This window comes from Phalacrocorax aristotelis, chromosome 9 (assembly GCF_949628215.1).
Source record: "Phalacrocorax aristotelis chromosome 9, bGulAri2.1, whole genome shotgun sequence".
NCBI classification, from domain to species: Eukaryota; Metazoa; Chordata; class Aves; order Suliformes; family Phalacrocoracidae; genus Phalacrocorax; species Phalacrocorax aristotelis.
The window spans coordinates 32128883-32153581 of record NC_134284.1 but is presented as its reverse complement, the minus strand read 5'-3'; the positions used below and the strand labels follow the sequence as shown (position 1 = coordinate 32153581).

Here is a 24699-nt window from a genome sequence, read left to right as displayed (position 1 = left end):
AGGGAGGTGGGTCGTGAATTCTCTGTTTGCTTTCATCTCAGTTGGGTCCAAGAATGAAACTCTTTTTTTTACCATAATTCTTAATATCACTAAGACCTATATTAACCAAAATAAAGACTGACCAACTTGTCTCCCAAAATCTGAAACAAAAAAATTTATTGCATTTGCTGGTTCATATGGAAGGAGATATACTCAGAGAGTGAAAATGAACAGTTGAAAAGCCTGGCTGGTCACCCAGGATTAGCAGGGAGCCCACATCCTGACTAGAAGGGAACCCAGCACTAGATTTCCCACCTGTTCGGCCTCCCTGTATATCACTTTACTGCATGGGACTTTGTAATGAAATAACAAAGAAAGTAAAGTTGCATGTAAAGCATGTAACAATAAGAGGCGATGGAGGCAGCATGAGGTGCATCAGCAGCTGTCTTGAGTTACTGCACAGGGAACAGGCTTTACTTCATCATTCACAGAGCATCAGCCAGCCTCAAACCCAGACTGCACCTGGTGCATCAGCAGCAAGGCCAGCCGGGCCACCTGAGCCCATCTGTGCCAAGGGGGACCGTGGCGGCAATTTGCACCCTGCCGACGCCTGGCCACTGCTGCTTCCTGATCGCTGGCTCCCGCCTTGCACTTCACTGACCCAGACATCACCGCCATCCACACGCAAGACCCTCCCTTTTGGAGGAAAAAAAGGCTGAATTCCCCAGTCACATTGGAACAGCCATCAAGCACACACAGAAATTTGTCCTCTGGACTCTTGAGTGCTCATTCACTGATTTTATATCGTTATTAACATGACAGAAGTCACTAAGTGGCATTGCAGGTGAATATCGTTCAAGAAAGCCATCAGGAAAAGAGACCCCCAAGTTTCTTCCTGCTGATGCTGGTGAAGAGGTGCATGGCAGGACACTGCCCGAGTCCAAACATCTGGGGACCACAGCAGAGCAGGGGGAGTTTCCAGCCCCTTGGTTGCAGGTGTGGGGAGCCCCAAGCTGAGCTGCGTCTGCCGAGGTGGGTATTTGCCTTCAGGCCAGCCCTGCTTTGGGTGCAGCTACTGGCATTGGCCCCTGAGCCCACCCAGCTGCATTGGCCACTTCTGGAAGCAACAGAGGGTGGGGAAGAGATTGTATCAGATGTGACCTGCGACAAAACCACTCTTTCTGGCTATTTCCAGACTTAATTTCTCATGGCAATATCATAGCTGATTTCTTCCTGATCACATGCCTTCCCCAAGATAAATCAGGTAAAGGGGGAGGTTTTAATGATACCTGAGCCATGACATCCTGCCAGGAGATGGGCAAGAAAAACAACCTCCCCACCCCACTCCAAGCAGTTTTGGTTTGTGCATCTGCCAATACACTTGTCATCTGCAGTTTTGAGGACATATTGTTGGCATGTCTGCAGCTCTCCTGACAAAACAGCTCTCTGGCGACACACCTCTCTCACATGAGAAAGTCCTTCTGCAACCCAGAGTACGGCCGCAGACAGCAATTAAGGTGTCTGGGACTGTCCCAATGCTGGGAAGTTGCTGTTGAATCAGACACGCTGAGCAGGAGCCTGTGCATCCTTTTCCTCTGGCTGCAGGAAGCCCATGTGAGCTGTGCTGCTCTCCTGCATTACGGCATGTAAGCATTTTCTCCCTGAGCAATGACTTAATCCGGCACACGTCCAAACAGGCATGTGACCACCAGCCCTCGTAGCGCAGCAACGCACAGTCCCTCGGCTTCACCCTGTTCCTGCCCACACTGGCAGTTTGTAACTAACTCTCAGCCATGGCATTTGCCTCGTGAACAAAAACATCCTTTGTGGCCAGCAGCAGGGTGTCATATTTACCGCTGGCACGGGGAGGCATATAAAAACCCACCACCAATCAGCACAAGCACAGGATATGAACAGACCACATCTTCCATCCCCAGAAAGATGATGGCCAGTAATTAAAAGCAAACTAATTTCAAAAGTCCTGATCCAAGCAGGGGGGATCTGGGGGCTTCGCCAGGATGCTTGAGGGGTATCTAGGAGCAACTGCTTTGCTGGGTCACTGGGTGGAAATAGTGAGGGCAGGTTTTACATTTCTTCCTCGCTTATGAAAGTGGAGCCCAGGCACAGCGTGTCCCCGGCTGTGGGAAATGGGGGAAATCCAGAGAAAACACCCTGTGGGAGCCCGCCCCTCAAGGAATATGCCTGCTTCTTCCCTTAACGTGAGAGATAAAGCAGTGCTTCTGGCCTTCCAGCATCCCAGTGCAAGGCAGTGGGACCTCCCACAGCTGTTCAAGCAGTACTGGGGATCAGCTTTGCCCACAGAGAGGAACATTTCCATGCCGGCAATCACGCAGGTCACACCAGTGCCTCCCAATAAGGCAGCAGCCGTGAGGCTCAGCCACACACTATTCAGCTGTTATGATGAGATACGGTTATCAAGTGTCATGAAGCCAGTCTTGAACAGTCGCCAAGGACTGAAAAATAACAATTGGGGCCCAAAGTTCTTAATTACCTCTTAGTGCAAAAAGTGTAAATAGATAAAAAATGGCATGCCTCAGAAGTATCATGTGATGTCACCCAGTCAAATAAAAGAAGAAAAATATGTCTCTAAAGTCTATTTATTATTTAAAGTTTCTGGCTGATTCAGGCAGGATGAACACACAGATGAACATACCTAAGGGTAGGTATTAGTGTGGGTGGAAATCCCAGACTGCCATTTTAAGGAAATTCCAGTTGGTTTTTAAATGCTTCTAGATGCCATCAAAACAGTGAAAATCTCAGCTTGGGGACATTCATTGTCAAATGTCAAATATTTATTGTCAAAGGGTTCTGATCCACGATGTTGAAATTTAATTTCAAGTCTCAAAATTCTGTTTCCCATCACGGTTTTTTATTCCTTTTTAGAGCCCTATACTACTTTCATATTTTAGCAGTGCACAGCAGTGTGCAATAGGGAAAACGAGGAATAGGTATTATGTACTACTGCAATAATCAGTAAGAAAATTTATAAATTAATAGAAATCAGGCGCCTTTAAAAGAAACTGGCCCTTTGTCCCTCCAGCTCCTCTGTAAATGGGGTGGCAGCATTTCCCTCCTCAGCACTTTCTAAAAGCAGCACTTCCACTTGAACACAGCACACATTTTTAACAATGTAACCTCATCCTCTGCAAGAGCAAAGAGGTGTTGAAATAGACATTAAAATTTAAAAGAAGTGAACTCAGACATTTGCAGCGCCCTGATCCCACACACCCCATTTCCTCTGGGAGCAAAGTGTGGCTGGCCAGGGTGGCCAAGACGCCCCAAAATCCTGGGATCCAGCCAAATTGTTGCCTGGGGGCAATACCCCCGATGATACCCACCAGCTCACGGCTTCCCCTCAAGGAGAGGTCCATGTGGGGACTGGGCTTAGCAAGCCTGGATCTGACCCCAGCCCTGCTCCTGAGCGGCTCTCAGCAACTTATTTCTGTGGATCCCCAGCCCTGTCTTCCCCTCTTTTCATACAGAAAGGGCAGCCCGCCCCCAGCAATGTATTCGCATCCCCCTTTGGTTCAGCAATACAAAATGGTGCCCAAGCAGAACAGAAACACCTCCAGCCACAGAGACCCACTAATGTCTGCTCGCACCCCCTTAGACCCACCCCACAAACCTGCAGTAATTCTCCAATGTGCAGGGCTACAATTGCAACCGTGTGCTGAATACACACACACAAAAAAAAACCCCCAAAAAACGGTGCCATGCACCAGCATTACCTGTGCCAGAGGATGGGGGTGTGACAGATCCTGGACTGTCATCTTCTGGCTCCGACACCGTCACTGTTGGTACCACCTCATGGCTTGGCTTCAGGCCAGTCTCTGGCTGAGTCGGGCTCAACTTTTTGCTAGCAGCTTCCCCAGCGCCTTCTATCTCGGTGAACGTGATCTTGACTGGGGCTGTAACCATGGAGGCACTGTGCTGATCTCCAGACCTTGTATCTTCAAGTGGATCTTGCTCTTTGGCTGCCTTTGTGCTCTCTGAAGCCATCCGCTGAGGTTCAGCAGTGTGGCTGGACTGGGTGGGTATTCCTTGGTACTTATCAATAAGGCCTGGGCTCTCATCTTCTGAGTCAGGGTCATGTTTTTCTTGGAACTTTATTTCTTCTGATCTACTTATGTCCATGTATTTATAAGATTCTACTTTCATGGGATCTGCTAAGGTTTTGTCAACTTCAGTAGACTCTGCAGGAGTCATCTCTATTCCTGAATCTGAGCTAAACAAGCCACGGGACTCAAACCCAGTCACATCTTGAACAGGATGCCCCAGCGTGTTAAACCCCTCTGTGCTGCCCGAACAGGGAATGGGGCTGTTTTCCTGCTGATAAATACCCGTGAAATAGGTGGAGTCCCGCGGGGTGGTGTAGTGGACATCGGAGATCAGGGAGGTGTAGAAGGAGCTGTCGCCCCCGTTGGCAGTGGAGCTGTAGTCAAAGAGGTGCGATGAGGCGGTGACACCTAAAGCAAAGACACAAAAATGATGCACAGTGAAGAGACAAGTGCCTGCATACATCAATCTTTCTGCAAAGCCATACTCACTCCCCGCTGATTTTAAATTTGGTTTGTGCACTGGGCTTGGCTTTGCTTGCAAGTGCTTTGGGACTGTCTCTTACTACACCTTTGGGTAACATAGTGGCACATCTGTCAGACGAGGCTTCCAGATGTTATTGTATCTTCAAATAGCTATGAAGATCCTGATAGCTGCTAAGAGTTCCCAGCTAACGTTTGCCCAGTCTGTGCATAAAAACCTCTGGTGAAGGCAATCCCACAACCTCCCTCATTATCTGACTCAGGGGCTCATGGTCCAATATCCTTAAAAAAATCTAATGTCCAATACAAAAACAATCCTGAGCAAAAATATATTTTTTTTAATACAGAGAGATGGAGGAGTTTCACTCTAAGGAAACTTTTCATTAAGAAAAAAATTCTGCTGGACAGAAATTGAGATGGAAAGTTGACAGGCAGCTTTAGATTTCATTTTCTCTTTTAAGAGTAGCCACCCTAAATTTGTGAAACACCAGGACAGAGACTAAATATCCTCATTTACTGATTTCCACATGCCCAGAAAGCCGTATCCTGTGTGCATCATCTACAAAGCATGCCGGCATGAAAGCGGTTAAAACTCTACCCACGCCCATGCATCATTTTCATATACCACCTCTAATTCCCACACCCTGGGAGCCCATGACCAGGGATTCGTGGCAGCTGCCTTTGCCATATGAGAACACAGAGCAAGGGCTGCTGTAGATAGCAGGTGAAAAATTATCACCATCCATCATTCCCAGCCTTCAGTTTGCCCTTCTCACCACTATGGAGCGCTGCATAGAACTTTTCTTAGAAATATTTATTATTATGCCAAGATCTTGTTTCAGAGTGGCGAGGGTGACTGCGGAGATTCTTCCTACGTGTGTGAATTTTGGACTTTTTTTCCTATCTATGTAACTTTACATTTACCTACTCTAAATTTCACCTTCTATTTTCCTGTTAGCTCACTCGGGGCTGCAAGATCCTTTTGCAACTTGCTGCAGTCAGCTCTCATCCCACTGCTCCAAATGACTCAGTCTCATCAGCAAAGGTACGTGAGAACAGCGCCTAAGCGGAAAACCACAGTGAAACCAAAGCAGGATAAGGGCTAAGCTGGGCTGCCCAGCACCCACATCAGGTCCTACCTGAGGTCATCCAGTGCCTCACGAGGACAGCTCATACCCAAAAAGCAGTTCTAAATGATCAGTAAACAAAAAGGGATAGGTTGTTGTTCTTCTTGCAAATATTTTTCTTGCTGAACTTGCCTTTTTGAAAATTATCCATAAACAAGCTTGGATTTTCACAAATGTGTGGTTAGCTGGAATTATCTGATGCCTTGTTTATGACAACATATTTCAGGCTATGAATTGCTGACTCAGACTATTCATGCCCGTTGCTGCCAGTATCTGCTGTTCATAATTTACTATTTGTGCTGGGTGAGTGGCTGTCTAAACCACGGGGTTTCAGGACTGCTCTTTCATTAGATGATTTCTCAGTGCCTACTGGGCCTGATCCAAAGTCCTCTGAATTCACTGGAAAAATCCCATTAATCCTGAGTGGCTTTGGACCAGCTCAAGATGGCTGTGCAATACTTTCTGCTCTGGGTGCTCGTGAAAAAAACAACATCACAACACCATAAGTGAGCAAAAATCTGTTTCTGCAAACATCCCACAATTGCTAGTAAAGAGGGAGCACAAACATAGTCAAAGGAGACTGAAGTCGCCATCAAACCAATATTCATGGATGCTGTTTGCAGCTTTCATTTCAGCTTTGTCCACAGTGTATGTGAGCCAGATGCACATGCATTTGCAGCACTTAGTAATGTCAATCAATAGAGCAGTGAAAGGGTTTCTAATGCGTTTGTGTCAGGTCCTTCGTAGCAGGAGTTATAGCAAGCCAGGAGAGCTCGCAGGAGAGCCACTGTGATAAAGAGAGCCTGGGAAAATATCATCCTATTCAGCAGAAAGAAAACATAACCCTGAAATAGTCATCGACAGAAGCATCATTTCAGATTTTCAAATAGTACAAAACTGATGCTGTAGCAGATGTTAACACAAGAGCTGATTTAAAATGGACTCTCTGTTGATCATAAACCTTTCTTTTTTTCTGCAGTGGTTTTGCAAATAACGATGAAACCAGAAAATGCATTTCTTACAGGGGAAGTCAAAGAGTTAAGGGCTGTGTGAGCGTCTCCATGCGCATGTGTGAGCAGAGAGAGGGTTCACATTAGCAGGACATAGAGACATCCCAACTCTCAAGGCAACTGCAGAGTCAAAAGCACTGAAGACGTCTGAAATTGCCTAATTACTAGGATTTAATGCAACTCTATTTCTACAGGGAATGATTTAAAGCCATCAGTAAAACTGCCTGTTATTTGGGAAGTGTGAAACTATCAGCTATTAGGCTGGCTATTAAAGACATGGAAACCTATAATAGCTGAGCAAGTTTTTGCTGAAGAATGATGTATTCAGAGCCTGGTGATTAAGCAATGCCCTCTCTGACTTTAAGTTTATTTAGTTCAATATCCGTGGGAAGGAGAAGCCTTGAATAGCCCTGGTAACGGATGGCAGTATCAGATTTGAATTCATCCTTATTACAAAGGGTTGGGTTTTTTAATCTGGATTTCCCTCAAATGTGCCCAAAAACCTGCCTGCCAATTCAGGTAAAGCAAAGCTATTCAGCGCCTGTAAGCAGCAGTCATGCTTTCTTGTAATACAAGCCCTTGGGAAATAATTTCACTTCCTGCGACCAGCTGAGAAGTAATGGGTCTGATTCAATCATTTCAAGCACAGCTGAGATGCTCAGCAAGTTACATGTGTTTTCATCAACTGTAAAGAAAAAAAAATTTGAAAATGACTGTTTTGTTTTCTCAGAATAAGTACGTGAATGCTCCAGAAATCCTCTCCTACAGTGTCAGATTTAGAGCTATTTAGCAATTGACACAGGAAATAATTTCGAAATCATTGGTTCTGCACAGAGTAACCCTTAATTTAAGAAAGGCAGCTGAAGCCCAATTTGGATCAATGCAAGCTGAACTGCTGCAGCACACTGGAAGAGAAAAAGACATTCGCTGAGGATAACAGACAAGAAGAAGAGCTAATTTAAGTAAAACTGATTTTTTTCCCCCAACTAGATTATGCTCAGTCTTCTTAAAATTGATCACATTAGAATACTGTGTTCAATTCTCAAGAAAATAACCACCTGAACCTGCCTTTCTTAATTTTCACATGCAACTCTGATGACCTTCAGTGGCACCGACAGACTGACACAGGACATGAAATTTCAATTCTGCAGAAAAGCTGGCAACCCCACAATGCAAGGTTCAGTATTTATTGTGTGCCAGTGATTCGGACAGAATTATTAATATTTCAGAAGTGGAGAGAAGGAACTAATCTTTAATTAGATTATGCTATTTTTATAGCCTGGAGCTGCACTGAGAAGAGGAAGGATCTTTGGTTGCAACTGGAGGCATCAAGGTTTCAGCGACCTTTTCAGACAAAAGCAGAACAGTGTGAGCAAGCTGCTTCCAGCAAATTCCTGTAAGCCTTTTAAATAGTTGGCTCTGACTTTTGCTTTGGATGTTGAGCCTCAGGAGTCATTACTGGCTACCCCAGCGCTGCAGGGCTGCTAGCTCCCAGGAATAGGGTCTCCCCAGCTGTCTCCTGTGTCCATGCAGACCACAGCCTCCTGTGGACAAGGTGCACCTTGACCCTGACCTGCAGTAATCTATGGACTAGAGATAATAATAAGCAAAGTCACATAAACAAGGGGAAGACTCTTGTTTGACTGCCTCAGATGATGCCAGAGGGTCTCTCAGGCCACATGTCACTGCCAGTACCATGGCCCTTTAGGTACCATCCAGAGATTTTAAATAACAGAGGCCAAAACGGAGCGATAAGCATTTTCCAGCACAGCAACTCTGCTCTGATCCAAGACTCCTGAAGGTACTGCAGAGCTCAGGGATATGCAGTAACTTTCTTTCAGCACTCAGACTAAAGCCTGGCTCTTAAAAAGATATCCTATATTGTCTTAAAGGCTCAAGGAGGTGGTTGTGTGCTTTGCTAAGCTTTTTATTTTGTAATTCCCCTCTCGCTTAGAAAGGCTGATTTCATAGCAAGGCTGACTGTCTAAATCCGAGGAGCCATCATGGCATCCCATTGCACCTGAGAGTGATGCAGGAGAGTCCGTTGCCCAGACCTTGCCACCACCTAAACATCTGTATCTGGAGACCAAACCACAGCTCGGGGTCCCATCTGATGACCAGCACAGACCATGTTTCCCAGCCCCACATCAGCAGCTTACGTTCCAACCTCTCCTTCATTTTTATAGTTCATCCATAAACTATAGAGATGCATCTTCCTGCTTTCTTCCAAACACACAACAAAAGTAGCTATTAAACAGTCCTGCCTTTTCTGTACCAAATTCACAATTTTGTCATCAGTCACTAGCAAACAGCCTGTCCTTGACCTTGGCTTCTTTTTATTCTTAACTTATCCTTAAGAAAAAACAAGGGAAAGACTTTTTCCTAGTCTTTTGACCTGGATACATGATGCCTGATTGTTTCTTTTTAGTTTCCCAACAGTTACCTCCCTTTTTAAAACTCATATTATATTGCCTTGCTATGTTCTCGTCTGTAGTCATATACATCTTTATAAGGATGTTCAGTGTTTTATCACTTTTCCACATCTCTTTACAGTACCCAGGCAGACCAGCAGTCCCAAGTCTATCTCCAAATTCAAAGCACATCCTGACTCCTTAGATCCAGACCAAGCTGTTTCTTCCTCTCTGCTTGATTTCAAGTCCAACTCAAACCTCAGGAAACCTCCACAGATTTCCAAACGTCCTTTGCTAGTACCACTCCCAGCAGTGGCAAGGACAGCTTGCACAAGTGGCAGATACACCCCTCAGCCCCATGCCAAATCACTCAATGCTTCAAAGTAGGCTGCCTACCCCTAGGGGTATTTGAGTGTACCACTCGGGAGACACACTCTCAATTTTGCAAGACCCTTCTTCATGAATTTTCTAACCCAAGACACTTCAATATCCATGCAAACCTCAAAAGTACTTGAGCACTTTTGTGTCAACTCAAGTAGAGCTTGAATCCCAAATGGCTGAGACCCCTCAGGCTAAGTGCAGGCATCACCATGCTGTGGATAACACCATTAAATCAGCTCTCAGTCCAGTCTCCCCTGGATTAGCCTTTCTCAGTAGCCAGAGCCAGCTGTCAGCCCTGAGCTATCCCACCTCCAGATGCTATAGGTTAGGTGCATAGAGCAGCAAGCTGCTTGCAAGAGAACTGCACTAGGCGTGCATCCCTGGCAGCAGTGCCAGCTATTCCCAGCTGCCAGGAGATGGTGCTCTCCGTTTTAGCTCAGGATTTGCAAACCCACTTTCCAGGTTAGCAACTTCTTTTCCTCCAGAACTCTCCTCATCCTGACTGCAGGAAAGGTATAACTCTGCAAGTCACAACATTCACAAACATGAATGGCCATACTCTGAAAGTTATTTTGGGATGTATTTGGACAATAGATGCTATAAGAAAACGGGATGTATCAGAAGGATACATGCTTTTATTCTATTATTGTTTCCCCGGTTCTCTGCATGGGTCCTGAACATGTTGGGGAAACTCAGAGCAGCAAGAAGGCTGCTTCCCGCTGTCTCAGAGCAGCTGACAGCTCTGTGCCTCAGCTCCTGGGGACAGGACTGAGTCAGTGCATCAGCTGTGCAGGTTATTCATCCTTCCCCTTGAGACACCACAGGAGCCAGAGGAAATGCTGCCATGCAGAGAGGCGGGTGCTGTCCCCTGCACAGGTAGGAGGGCAAAAGGACAGGGTAGAAAAAACAGGCTTAATTCTCTTTGCACTCCGGTTACTCCATTGACTTCATTGGAGTGACTTCTGATTCACCCCGCCTGAGATGGAAAGCAAGTCCTAGACTCAAACAAATTAATTATATGCTTTGATGCATGTAAAACCCCTCCTCCAGGTCAGTTTGCAGAGGATATAAGTTACTACAGCCTTCAGCCTTAGCGCTTTAGCTGTCTAGTGCAAGCAGGCATTGTGGCTTCCAGCTCCAGGGCTCCCCCGTTTTGGTCCTCCATGTGCTAAATATGTAGGGGTGGGGGACAGCTGGGATCCCAACCCTGAGAAAATCCTTGGCTGCTGAGGATGAGCATCCTTTAGCAACTCACCACCTCCTAGTAAGCACAGAAGCCAGAGGGCGGACAAACTGCTTTCAGGATCCAACTCCTGAAGGCCCTAACACTTTCGGGAGCTTCAGTCTGGGGGCTGCCTAGTTGAGACACTTCCCCAGCAGCTGGTGTCAGGTCACCATCATGTTACACAGAAGCGTGGTCCTTCCATGTGGCTTCCCAAAACTCTGCCTGGGGGTTTCTACTGTTGCCCCAGCTGACTTCTGGTTTCTTCCAAAAACCATGTGGATACAAATCAGGCCCTGGCTCGGCTGCTGGGTGCTACAGTCCTGTCTGCAGGAGGGTTGTATAGGAAACACTGATGAGCTTTTAATAAGATTAAAACAGATCCCCTCTGGGGAACGCAGGATGCACTGCGCTGCCATCCCGGCAAGCTATTAACAGCATCATTTTTTTGTCGCGGACTGTGCACCACAACAGCTATCATCTCCCTGCCAGCACTACTCTGAAAATGTACCAGGGTCCACCTTTTTGCTGCAGCTGAATAGGCACTGTGGGTGTCATGGTACACCCCAAATCAAGCCAAGTCAAACAGAGGAGCAGGGCTTGGTTTGGAAATGCTGAATATCATCAGCTCCCATGGACGTCCACAGAGGTCATGGCATCTGACAGGGGATGCTCAGCAGGTTCCCAAAAGCCAACCAGCTGGTGTGCAAAGTAAACCCATAGCAAATGATTCAGCAGTTCCCACTCCCACATGCCCTCCAGGCTTTCTGCTTCAATAAATGGTCTAAGAGAGCTCCAATTTGACCTGGCAGTAAAATCCTGGTATAAGGTCTGTGACAGCTCCCCAGACAGCATGAAAAATCATGAATACTGAAAAAAGTGCCTTGAGAGGAACACACGAATGGTTTAAAACACACATAAAGTTGCAAATGCTCCTGTTAGGAGTGTTGCTGCAGCAGATCTTCATAATTATCAGAAAAGGACACATATATCATTCAGTAAGTTTTAACACAAATCTGGGTCAGGAAAAAAGCTGGTTTTTCACTCTTGTGATAGTATCATCAGCAGTAACATGGCTGGCCAGCAGTGTTCAGTGACACTAAGGTACTGCCTAAAATCTATCAAATGCACTTTGCTAAGGGTAATTAAACCCTGCTTATGAGAATAATTCATTCTTATTTCACTGTAGTCACATTTCCCCTGGAATGATCAAACTCCACCAAGCCCCACGACAAAAATACTCCAAGCACTAAATGAATTAGCACCTAAATCATGTTTTTCAATGACATGAAACGGGGTCCAACTCCCTTTAGAGCATTAGACAGCAGAGTATCTCACAAAATCGGGACACGTTTGGCTGAGTCTCATTTGTCTTTAAGTTCTAAAACACCTAAATCCAATTTCAAACATTATTTAGGAACTTACCTGGTTTTACCTCCAGACTGCTACAAAGCAGTCTGTCACTCTTCAAACTCAGACCAGGTAGGTTGTCTTTCAATACCCACTGCAGAAACACCCTCTTCCCCTGCCCAGCCTCCATCCCAGGGCTCTGCCAGAGGTACCTCCTGCACATCCATACCCACCTTTTCTGGGTCCCAGTTACTTATAAATTCAGCTTCGAATAACTGCTGTAAGGCAACCCACAGCCACGCGGCTGCAGTTTCAAACTCTGCCTTGAGAAGATAAAAACGCCAATTTTGATGCTGCAATAATATTGGGGTGGAAATCATTGCCCTACAGCTTCAGGCTCTTCCACACCTGGGGAGAGAGGGATCAGCAGCAAGGAGGTAAAAGCCAGCACTGGACGAGGGCTTCTGCTGAACTACGAGTCTTTGAGTAAGGGTTTGATACACATCTGGATGGACTGCTGAGTTTTCTCTAAGCCAGTCATACCCAACTGCAACAGCTGGAAATCCAGCTTTGTAAAAACGAGAAAAAAGGGAGGAAAGTGTTGCCTTGCACTTGGGCTTGATTGCCCATCCCCCAAGGTCAAAGCCACCCCAGCAGCATGAATCTTCCAGGGAGACAGCGACAATTGCAATGAAATTCAGCTGAAATCACTGAGGGCTCTCGAGAGGAAAATTAATTTTGTGACAATGCATAACACCTACAGCAATGTGTCAGGCACGGTAATTCAGGGAGGAAACCAGCTGTCAGGCACTGAGGGCTGGGGTAAATCAGGAGTGACTCCACCAAAGGCACTAGAATTACACCTGCATAAAACTGTCACCAGGGAAGGAAGTACAAGGCCCTGGGAGCCAACAAATAGAGTCTGAAGATAAGGCATTACTGGCCACAAATCAGGATCAAATCTAATGCCCAAGGGACAGCAGGGAAATCTAGGTCAGAGAGGACACAGCAGTACAAGTCTGATGCAAGCAAAGAGACAGAGCTCAAAAATCACCCACTCGTTTCACCCAAGTTTTTCCCATCACAACATGACCTGCGCCAGGAGGTCCGGAGAACCAGCATATACTAGCTCCTGGTGACCACCTTTATTGGCAGTAATAGAAACATTAGGAGAAAAGACCCTGTATAGCATCAAGTAGGATCCAGAATGCGTATCACAGAGTGAGGAAATAGTAAGGAAATATGAGCAGCAACAGAAAAGATTAAAAAAAAAAGAAACCAATCAAAAAACCCACAGAGGTTTTGCTGAGGCAGGTGAGGCATCAGGCTCTGATCTAAGCACTAATTTGGTTTACTTGCATGTTAAGTGATTTTCCTCTGTTTCTAGAAGGTGGGGGCAACAAGGTGCATCTGAAAGTCAATAAAAAATTTTCAAAAGCATAATAAAAGTTTAACCTCTCAAAGTAGTGCAGAATGAGGGGCAGAGACACTGCAGTCATAAATCAGCATCAACCTGCTGGCTTCAGCTTCTGCTTAAGGAGGATGGGGCCATACAGGTGCTATAACTAATGCTATGTGTCTGTCCTTTCAAGGTCTCTCCTTTGTTTACCTGCCACTACGTCGCTTCCCCTGTTAAAGATTACTTTATTCCAAGCAGACACAGGAAAAATCCTCCCCAGATATCTCACTTCCCTGAAGGACTTTTTAAGAGACTTATCCCACCCTTCGCTTTACTTTAGTGAAGGACCAATACAACCACAAGCCACTCCATCTCCTGACTGTGAATACGTGACACCAAAAGTGTTCACCCACCCAGGAGACCAGCTAGCAAGTCTGAAGTCTGTACTTTGAGCAGAGGGATAATTAAGATTTCAAGGAACACGGGTTAGTTGGAGTGTCCCTCTCCCTAAAAGCCCAGGAGAAGCTCCTGCTCCTTCCTTACTCAGCAGCTCTCCATCTCTTTATTTGCAAAGCCTGAAGGGTTGCAAGGGTGATGCGGGACCTCTGTGGTGAGCTGGGGCCTGGTCAACAGGCTGGCCTTTGGTCTTTGGTGGTCTTTGGCCACCTTTCACAGACACCTTGGATGTCACCCATGAGCTCCTTGCTCCTGGATACCCACATGCTGGGGGGAAAGGAGCAGCTCTTCTCTCCTCTATACATGCACACCATGCAGGCAGCCCCATGGGCAGCACTGCAGACTCATCCACTGTTTCATGGGATAAGGAAACCTAGGGCGTGGGTATCTTTGGTTCTGGCCCTCTCCTGTCCTGCTGCAGCCAGCAGGGCAGGGATGGGGGTAATTGCTTTGCTCTAGGGCAGGAAGCTGCCTATCACCTCTTTTCTGGAAGAGCGGAGGAAAGCCAAGGCAAAGTCATACCTCAGCTGTTTGCAAGGGGACCCAGCTCCCCACAGTCAGAGTTGGTGGCTAAATCAGAGTCTTCTGCAGATTTAAAGACAGCAGAGGCTGCGCTATAGAAAGCTTTTGAGGCTGTGGTGGAGCAACCTTGATTCAAACCAACGATTTGCTGGAATGATTGTGTGTTATTAAAGCAGGAGGGGGGCAGCAGCTTGACAGCAGCGCTAGGACCAACCTCTCTGAAGAGCGCTTCTCTTTGCATTCAGCAGCACAGCCTAGCATTTGGCTTTGCAAGTGAAAAGCTGGGGATAATTACCCAGATCATGATGCCTCGGTGCAGCCTTCCCAGAGTCTCTGCTGCACTGGAAGCCTCAGCTGCCAGGTAACTGTGGAAGCTGCAGTGAAAGGCAGGAGCAGAGCTCTCCCCTTGGTCCCCCCCTCTGCTGGACCTCCCATCCATGTGCCAACAGGGCTGCTGACACAGTTCTTGTGGAGTGGTTATGGCACGCTACTATCTCACCCACATCTTGTGGAAGATTTCTATTAAAAGTTGTAATGAAACTTAGCTTTTCAATCACAGGGAGGTCTGTTTTCCTCCAAAGACTTTCCCTTCCCTCAGCGAAAAATCCAAGACTCCAAACCTGAAAATCTCTGACTTTGTCGCCGTCCTGACCTTAGAAGTGGCAGAAAGCACTGAAACAGGTTCCTATTCAGCCCAGGGAGGCTTCAGATCCTAAACCACTGAAGGTTTTTAAGAGTAGATACACAAGTAACTCTCAAATGCTATCAGTAGAGGTGCTCCTGCTTAGGGAGACAGGATAAATACCCAACCTCCACAACAGCTCTCCTGCTTCAGGCTCCAGCATGAGATACTTCTGGAGACAGCTACACGACAGTCAGACTTGCGGCTATGATCATGAACAGTGACCTTTCCATTCCAGCAGATACACCAGGTACAGCGCTTCATCTGAGAAGAAGGCAACTTCTAGGTGAAGTTCTGGACAGGACATCTCCGCAGATACTGCTCACCTACATATTTGTGCCAAGACGAACATGGCTAAAGAGAAAAAACAAATACGGCAAGCAGTTTTTCTGCTGTGTTTTCAAAGACAGAAGGGAACATCAAGAAAACTTCAGGGCAAGTGAAGCAATATGTCCTCTGGGAAAAGCTCATTTTGAGAGTCTACCACACTGAGTGAGCCAGACAGCATTTGGAAGAGCATGACTACCAGCTAAGATTAACCCTTAGGTTGTTCTTAAAAACAAACAAGCAAACAAAAATCCTAATAGCCTTCTTGGCTATAAACTTGGTGTTCGGAAGCAAAGGAAAAGTAGTGAGTGCAAGAAACCTCACCTTCTCTTGTATTTTCAGCATTCAGTCCTCTCTCATAATCAATTTGTAACACATGTTCAGGAAGTCAGTCAAATGGATAAAGTGATAACAAGGGAATTAAGGCACTAACATGTCCTAGAGTGAGCTCTTCACATGCAGTATCAGATACTGACTAATCATCTATTGCATTAAAAACCTCAGCAGGGTAGTGTAAATGCATCAGCGGATGATACTATGCTCAGGGATGTAGCGTATTCCCCCTGGGCAGAAGCCCTGAGTGCATGGGTGCATGCAGGACTGCAGAACAAGCATGACTAAGTACCCAGGCAGGACACGAAAGGAAGCAAGAGGCAGCCCAGGAACAGACAACAAAAGAAATAAGAGGTCATGGACTAACCCTGCAATGTGAAACAAAGAAGGTCCCATACAGGGATGGGCAGGGCAGGGAGAAGAGACTCTCACTATTTACCTGTACCTTGTGCTCTGGTACAGATGAACCAGGAGCCAGGGATTTTTGTGGTTTGTTTTCTTCATTTAGGAAAAGCACAGGAAGATGTAGAGAAGCTACAGAAGATGCTGGTGGTGTAAATACTGGAGGACAGGACACCTGGGACCAGACCGGAGGAGGGAATAGCAGAGATAAATTTATATTGTACGGAGGGGGAAGGGAGGGGGAAAGCAGGATCACAGCCTAGAATTACTCTCCAGGTACCAGTGTAAGTGAAGGGAGGGAATTAGTCACAGTCTTAGAGGATGGAAGGAAAAGGAGCGATGGCTTGAAGTTAAGATATAAAATTAGGGTACATGTCAAACTGCATTTCTTGATGGAAAAGGGCAGAGGAGTGGAATAGGGAGCACAGGGTGTGCCCATATACTGTCTCCCCATTACACCACATCTGGATGGGCCTTAGCAAGGAATGAACTCCAGCTCTGCCCTGGGAGGGGTTTCCAGATGTCTTTTTCTGGCACTACTGTTGATAGCTCAATTTTGCCTCTTGTACATTAGCACTTCAGATGAAATCTGGGCAAATAAGGGACTCTTCAGTTTGGCAAGAGAGAAAATTAAAGGGAAGTAATTCTGCCTGGAACTGAGCTGTAACAGATTTTTTTTAAAATTATTTTTTAAGTGAAGCACAAAAACGAATAAAAATCATTCTAGGTCAAATCAATTTAATTTGACCTGAAGCTAAATGTCAGATCTGGTTTAGAGCAGACTTTGAATATCAAAGGGAAACGCTGTGCATCATGGTCCCTCATGGAAGCATGTGCAACATGGTGCATGCAAGGGGAATCTGTAGGGTGGCCTTCATTTTCCCTACCCCAGCCCAGCTGCACCTAACAGGCTGCAGCTCCCTTCAGAGTCAGAGAAGCATCTTTTATCTTCTTCCCTAACTTGTTCCCAAGTCCAACCACCTCAGCATAGCACCCACATCACCAAAATTCACAGGCAGTCCTAAATCACGCTCAGACCCATCTTAGCTCCCAGCGTTTTGGATTTGAGCTCATGAAATTATTCACCACATTGTATAGTTGCTATAGTAACATTCTATTGAGTATTATTAGAAAACATTGTCCCAAAATCCCAGATACTGGAAGGAGTTGTGCAGCAGGGGTAAGAGCCATCTTTGCCTGCGCAGCTTTCCATTCCCCATAGCGCCCAACAGCAGATGATCCAGGCGGTGGATTAACCATGCCCTATCTTTCCCCAGCACTACCAGTTGCAATGCTGAGCTGTGGAGTGCAAAAAGCAATGTGCACCCCACTTCCAACTGGCCCAGCTTTTTCAAAGCAGCTGCTGTTCAAAGCTGCTTCTTCACAGAACTTGCTTACACATTTTCCAGAAGTGGGTGAACAAAGTATGCTTTAATTTAAATGCAGGCAACGGGTATTTTTGTTAGCCCAAGCAAACAAGGAAAATCTGATCCCTTTTCCCCTCTATTGTTCACAAGAATTTAGAATATGACCCTGCAGAGATTAAATTTTGCAGAAGACCTTTCTGAACATGTCCCTTTTACTAAAAAGAACCATCACATTTTTTCCCCTGATGTTAAATATTAGAACACTGCATGTTCCTTAGGAAACATGAAATTAAGCTAGTATAGGGCTGAGGATGGACAGAGGGGGCTGGACAGAGAAAGAACCAGGCTGTACCTTACTCTAAAACCCAAGTCACTACATTCTACCACTAAACTCCTCTTGGAAGAGGAAAACTGGGTTTCAGCAGTTAAATACAACTAACTTATTAGGCAGTGTCTTTCACAATAAATTAGGAATTTCAGGAAGTTTAGAATGGCATTTGATGTCTTCTTTCCAAATGCCACATGGCTCTGGTGCTGCATCTCTCACTGCCTGTGAGGCCAGCAGATGTTCACATCAGCCACGGGGTCGTAACACAAAAAGGGCTTCTGAAGTCCACGCAGCTCCCAGCCTGATCTGAAATAGCCTGGAGACAATAACCAATGTTTTCCTCCTTTAAAAACTAGAAATAGGAGAAATAAGGGAAGTTGAGGATGAGAGACTGCATGAAGAGTATTTCTAACAGGCTATTTATACCCTTACTGGCTCAACTTCCACTTACCCTGAAGCCATTTAACGCTGTTTCGCAGTGTGAAAGGGCCTTCATGTGGATAAATGTTCAGGTCTGTCACCATAAGGCACTCACAACGTATAGGCAGATTCTTCATTTTTAGTGTTTTCATCTACTTAAATACATCAGATAAAGGCTTAAGGATTTTATGCCAGCTTTTGACCAAGATGACAAGTGTAAACAGCCATTCTGGTGAGATATTTCTGTCTGTGCATCCAGGATGCAGTGACACACCTCCTTTGGCTGCCAACCCTGTTCCCAAGCCACAGGCTGTGCCGGCAACCCAGGTCAGGCCCCTGCCTTTGGGGATCAGGAGCCCCTATCTCCTGCCTGGACCTGCCTCAGGCTATCTCCAGGTACACCTCACCCAAGCTGCAGACCAAGGTCAGATTAGTCCTCAAGGGAGAGAGCAGAAACAGATTTTCCATCCTAACCACAGGTGGTCATCTTGATGCAACACACTTTATCCCCGAGCCCCATTTACCTAGTCTCTGCATGAATACTGCCAAACCTTGTTTCAGCTCATGTGTCTCAGCTCATGGCTGTCCCCAGCAACCTCCCAGGGAGGGGGACAGATGCTTTCCAAAGCAGGCTGAGTGTACAGTATAGCATGCTCAAATTGCACATGGCCTGGATGGGGTGCTGGGAGGGGGGGTAGCAGGTAGAAATGGCTTTGTACATCTCCCTGTGCTACTACTCCATGCAGAATCACTCTCCCAACGTGGAGTTAGAGCAGCCTTGAGGCAGGGCTAAGTTATATCAGTTTCAAGCAGTCCTAAGGGGTAGAAACTGGAGCTGATATTTGGTTGGACTTAATCCCTGCCTTCTTTGTTGTCCTACCCAAGAAGGGATCAGCAGCTTACACAGACTTCTGGATTCTTCCTCTGGTAACTGGATACATTGACCTCAGCTGATGCTTATAGTTGGGGGCAGAGCAGTTGTGATGTTCCTCAGGCCCTTTGCTGCTCCAGACTGGAAAAGCTCCTTCCTTGCAGGAAGGCAGATAAAATGCCCAAACTATGCAGGGCTTGCAGCCACCACCTCCCCCTTCACTCCCAAACATCCTCTTCTTTGGGGCTGTGCGCACATCTGAGAATAGCTCCTTGCCACAGCCTCCTCCGCAGGAACAGAGTTATTTATTCATAGGCATTGGGTTTGCTCTGATAGTCTTTCTGAATTTATTCTAAAAAGAGATTTGCCATGTGCCTGGGAAGTACCTGGCCCTTCCTCCAAAATGGAAGCAAGAAAAGCTCCTAGTGTGTTTTTGTACATGGTTAAAAATAGTGTCCCAGAAATGTATGATGGATAAACATGAATGAGGGAAGTGTAGCTCAAATGTAGTAACCTTCAGACTGTACATACAGACAGGTATGTGCATCTATCCTGGCGCTTCTTACATTTCTATCTCTTCTCACCCATTTCATACTTCAGTCTCTGCCTCCTTCTCTACCTCTTGTACTTTGTTCCTGTCACTTTAATTCTTCTGCATCACTCCTCTTTCATTTAATTCTCACTCTGCTCTCCCTCTCTCTCCACATTAGTGTCCTTTTACTCCTCTGCTTTCTACCCTGCTCCCACATTCCCCATCTTTTCCCTCTCTCCCAATACCTCTCCCTCTTCTTAGCACTGAGCTATTTTCCCTGTGCTCCCTCTTGTCTCTGCACCCTTTTCACTTCCTTCCTCAGCTGTTTCCTTCTCATCAGCACAAGCCAAAATATGCTGGGATGCTCTGCCCACATAGCCCCTGGGGCAGGCAGGTGCCAAAGATCTCTGGTGCAGTTTAGCCACCTGGTCCAGAGATGGCCAAAACCTACACGTGAGGTTAAAAGCTGACTTGAGAGCTACCTGAAAGGTGCAGAGACTGGGTAAACTCTCTTTTGATTACCCATTTACCCACATATTCCTTCCCTTTGCCTGCTATATTTTACTGATTACCTAAATTATGCAGCCTTATTCACCTTGAAGCATATGAAGTAAAACATTGATACACCTTATAAGATGACACTGGAGGCTTCACGTTCATGAGAGGTAAAAACAAAATAAGGCTTTTGTCCATCTGCAATCCGATTTTACTCGACTGCCTCTTATAGCAATTGGGCTGACAGAGATGCATCCTCTTGAGAGTCCAGACAGTCAAAATATCAGTAATGTGCACCACAGTCTGAGTGCCTGCACAGTTTATATTCATTAAATTGATGTGAGGCTCTCAAATCCCTCCACTGCTCTTTCAGAAGATAGTTTCTTGCTTAAAAATTGGTAGGTTTCCCAATTCTGGTCCATTCCCGAAGGCTGTGGGATTGGAGCCCCAGAGGTCCCGACTGCAGCAGAGATGGCTTTGATGAAGTTAGCAGGCTGGGCTGTGTCCCACAGCCAGAGGAGTGTGCCAGAGGTGCAGGGAGATGTCAGGGGGGTGAGGCTGGGTGGGAATGCAGCGGCACTAAACTCCAGGCAGGGCTGTGGCTCAGCAGCAGAGACTGTGAAGATGCAGCAGTGCTGCTTGAGGGTTGGAGGAATATGTACTTGGTGAATTCAATGGATCATGCATATGCAGAAAGTGGAGAACACACAAGTGTCCAGATGGGAATCAGTCTTTCCCATGGTACTCCTCTGTCATCCCATGCAAAGCCATGCAGAGCATGAGCAACACAAAAACAAAGCCCTTATGCATTTGAGATGTAAGAGAGATCTCTGTTGCAGACTTTTCAAACAGTCTGCCTTCATGCCACGCCTGAAGAAAGAGTCTGGATATGCCTGATCTGAGGCTTTCTGACAACCTTAGAAATGGCCGAAGGTTCCTTCTGCTCATCAGCACTTCAGCCCTCAGAAATAAACCTATTTCCTCACCACCACTTGGCAGGAGTCCAGAGTTACCCATGTTGCTCAAAGGGAATGGCAGCCCATTCAAAGGGGATAATGGAAGCAGAGTAAGTGCCTGCCAGATATGCAAGGGGTAGGGCTTGCACCCCACAAGGTGATACACTGCAAGCTCTCCAGCCCCACCGTGACTTGCATCTCCATGACCCTGCTTTTCAACTGCACTTTTTAGGGTCATCAACTGAGACAAGGCCATCCTATTTGTCTCCAACACCTTTAAACCACGGAGTCAGACTTTTGGAGCCAAACTGCTCAGTCACACACCAGCCTGCTGCTTTCCAACACATTTAAGGACATTTCATGGGCAAAGGAACCATTTTTCAATAAAATGTAAAGCTGTAATTCGGGAACGTTTGGATCACTAAGCAGAGCCATACCCTTCCCCAAGGGTGAACTCTCTCACAGGGCCCTTTTCAGAACATCAACATCTGTCTTAAAGAACAATCCGACTTTTGACTCCTTATACCCATTAGAAAACTGTTCCATGACATGACTACTCTGGTGTTTAAGAGTCTCCTAAATTTCTGCCTAAATTTATTCATCACCAACCTACATCCATTAGTTCTTCTGTCAGCATCAGCTTTTGCCCCTTGAAAATATTTATAGGAAGCAACCATTCCCTTGCAGCTCTCATTTTGCTAGACTGAACAAATTACTGTCTCTGGTCTCCTAAGGAAAGCTCTCTACTCGCTGACACTAAATCTCATGGAATGTCTAGGATGCCTGGTGCCATGCTCTGGGAAGTTCCTTCTATTTTCTGTTCTAAATTCTTCTTTAGTGCTATGTACTTTAAGACACTCTTTAATGTTTCTACACACAGAAATACATTTTAGTGCAATTCAGACAGCTCACACCATTATTTTGTTTGGCTGGAATAGCATGAAATTACACTGATCAGAGTAGGTTGGTTTCTAAAGCATTATTCTTCCTGGTTCAACCATCATAATTTCTGCTCTGGTATCATGAGAGGAAGAAAAATACTGATAAACATCAAAAATTATGCAGAAATTGGAAACATACAGCATTGTCGGGGTCGAGCAAGCAGTTATCAGTTTCCCTGGCAAGCACAGGCACACAGTAAATATCATATCAAAGAATCAAAACCAAACTAGTCCAGAGCACATCCACATGTACGCATGCGTATGCATGCACACACTCCTACACGGATACCCCTTTCTCTCCCAAGCTGAAGTGATTAACTCTCAGCCTCTCAAATTGCTGGATGACCATCACATTCAGTGCCCTGGCCCAGTCCCTGCATTGCCGTACTTGAAAAGAAAAGCTCTGTGCAAGTCAGCATGCTCTCACTGAATTTTAGCCAGAGCACCCTGGCCCATCTGTTTAAGATTAAGACCACAACGGAGCAGAGCATAAATGATCTGCAATTCCTACTCTCCTCCATTTTGCAACACTGGGGAAAAAAAATATTCCCAACGCCTGAATGCACTTTTCAGCAACAGATAATGATTTGGTTCAGCATTCAGCATACAAGAAAAAAGTTTAATGCAGAATCTGAGCACCATCCTATCTCATGGGGCTATTGTTCCAGCAAGAAGAATAATATATCGCTGAGTCTTTTTATTAGATTAATTCAATTCTTCAGCTGCTTAGACTGCTCCCGTATATCCTTTCTAAATTAAGTTTAGTTTTCTATACCTGCGGCTATGGTTATCCTGGGTATTTTCCTGCATATTCCACTGTGAAAATCGTGATTAAGTTCATTTGTCATAAAACAAACATGATGCCATGAATGATAAATAAGCAAAGCATACTGCAGAGACTGGCAATGCAGCTCAGTTTTCTCAGTGCTCAGAGGGTGGGGAGGGTTTCTGTGTCGCTCATGTCTGAGATTAGAAAGCTTCCTAATGAAGAAATCTGCCTAACAAATGATGTCATTTCTGGCAAAGCCACAAGCCTAATTTGCAGGGAAGGGCCCAGCAACTCCAGCATCACCTTCCCCAAGCATGCAGAGGGGAGGTCGCCTTTGCTAGCTCTCAGGCAAGCAGGACGCAGCATGGAGGCAGCAGTGGGGGCTGCCTGCCTGGCCCCTGCCACTGGAACCAAGCTGTGTGCACCCACACACCTCTGTGGGGTTCAGAGGGGGACATTCACCCCAAGGGGGATGCTCACCCCAAGGGGGCATCACCTGTTGTCTCCTTCACTGCATGCCTGGGCGACCCAGGGAGCCCACTCACTGCTGCACTGGGGGTAAAGACACTCCCCCACCCCTGCTCCCTTCCATCACGCTTGCATCAGAGGGCAAAGGGGGTCAGTGTAACATTTACAGCCAGATTTTGTTAAAATAGGATAACCTATCATATTGGACAGTACTTCACCAGCACCCATGACAAGATCCCCAGTCCATATCCAGCTCAAACAAACAGCAGCTGGCTGAGGTCTCCCACCACCCAGCACAGTACCATAATCGACAAGCTGTGGGCTGTTTTTCTTGCCAGCTTTTGTGTCCCAGACTTCAGGAGGTGCTAAAGCAGCCTGGTCCAGCTCCAGGAGAGCCACTTCAGCACCTTGATGAGATCTAGGGCACAGGCAATTGGAAATCAGGCCCTCAGCTCTACTGGGCACCTAACCTCTGGGCTTACTTTCAAGCTCCCTATCCCACCACCCTCATCTTCTGGGTGTTGCCTATTTTATTACCATCCCTGGATTTCAGCACTTCAGACTATTGGAATTGAAGCCTGTTTTCACACCAAGATTATTTAACCTGGGACAGGCTAAATGCTAAGCTCATACCCCAGGACACCTTCAGTGTTCTGTAGCACCCCTGGCTGGAAGATCAGGTGGGCATGGGCTGCTGTCCTTAGTCTGTGTTGCCCTGCTCTGGCTTTCAACCTTTGTGCTGGAGTTTGCACCCCTGTAGACTTGATCTCCACCAACTTGCTTACTTCTCCAGAGCCCACAGGTCCTTACTCAGACCTCTTAGTGGCATATTTAACATAAAACACAGGATCAGCCAGAGTACAAGCCCATGCTTTGCTATGCCATAGCATATAGAAAAAGTTGTTACTCATGAGCTAAACTGAAGTCTTTACTGCTATAAATCAATCCTGCTCAGGCTCTTCCTTCTCCAGTTCCCAGTCCTCCCAAAGAACTTTCTTGCTCTCATGTTATCTCAGCCCTCTGGCTATTTCTTCACCTAGCAGGCCTCAAAAGCTTCCACTCCTCCCCCCCAAATTTCACTGCCCTCTTGTTCCAGAAACCACCAGGCCCATGGACATAATGATTTCCACTAACCTCACACTCCAAGGCTTCCATGGGTCTTTGTGTACAACACCTCCTCTGGTGCAGAAAATCCTAAAAGAAAAGCCTGCAGAAGCAGCCAGACAAAATCAGACCTGCTAAATGCAAAAGCTGCCAACGAGCTAAGCACAGGAATCACAGAATCACAGAATGGTGGGGGTTGGAAGGGACCTCTGGAGATCACCTTGTCCAATCCCCTGCTTGAGCAGGAACACCCAGAGCAGGAGCCACAGGACCGCCACATCCAGGCGG

General features: G+C 46.3%; 1 protein-coding gene across 1 annotated transcript in view; it reads right to left on the bottom strand.

Moving 5' to 3' along the window:
* Positions 1–24699, bottom strand: part of RTN1 (reticulon 1) — a 120005-nt gene that overhangs the window by 47488 nt on the left and 47818 nt on the right. Inside the window, exon 2 of the mRNA XM_075104190.1 lies at positions 3729–4466. Coding sequence (XP_074960291.1) covers positions 3729–4466 — 738 coding nt within the window. The remainder of the gene's footprint in view (positions 1–3728; positions 4467–24699) is intronic.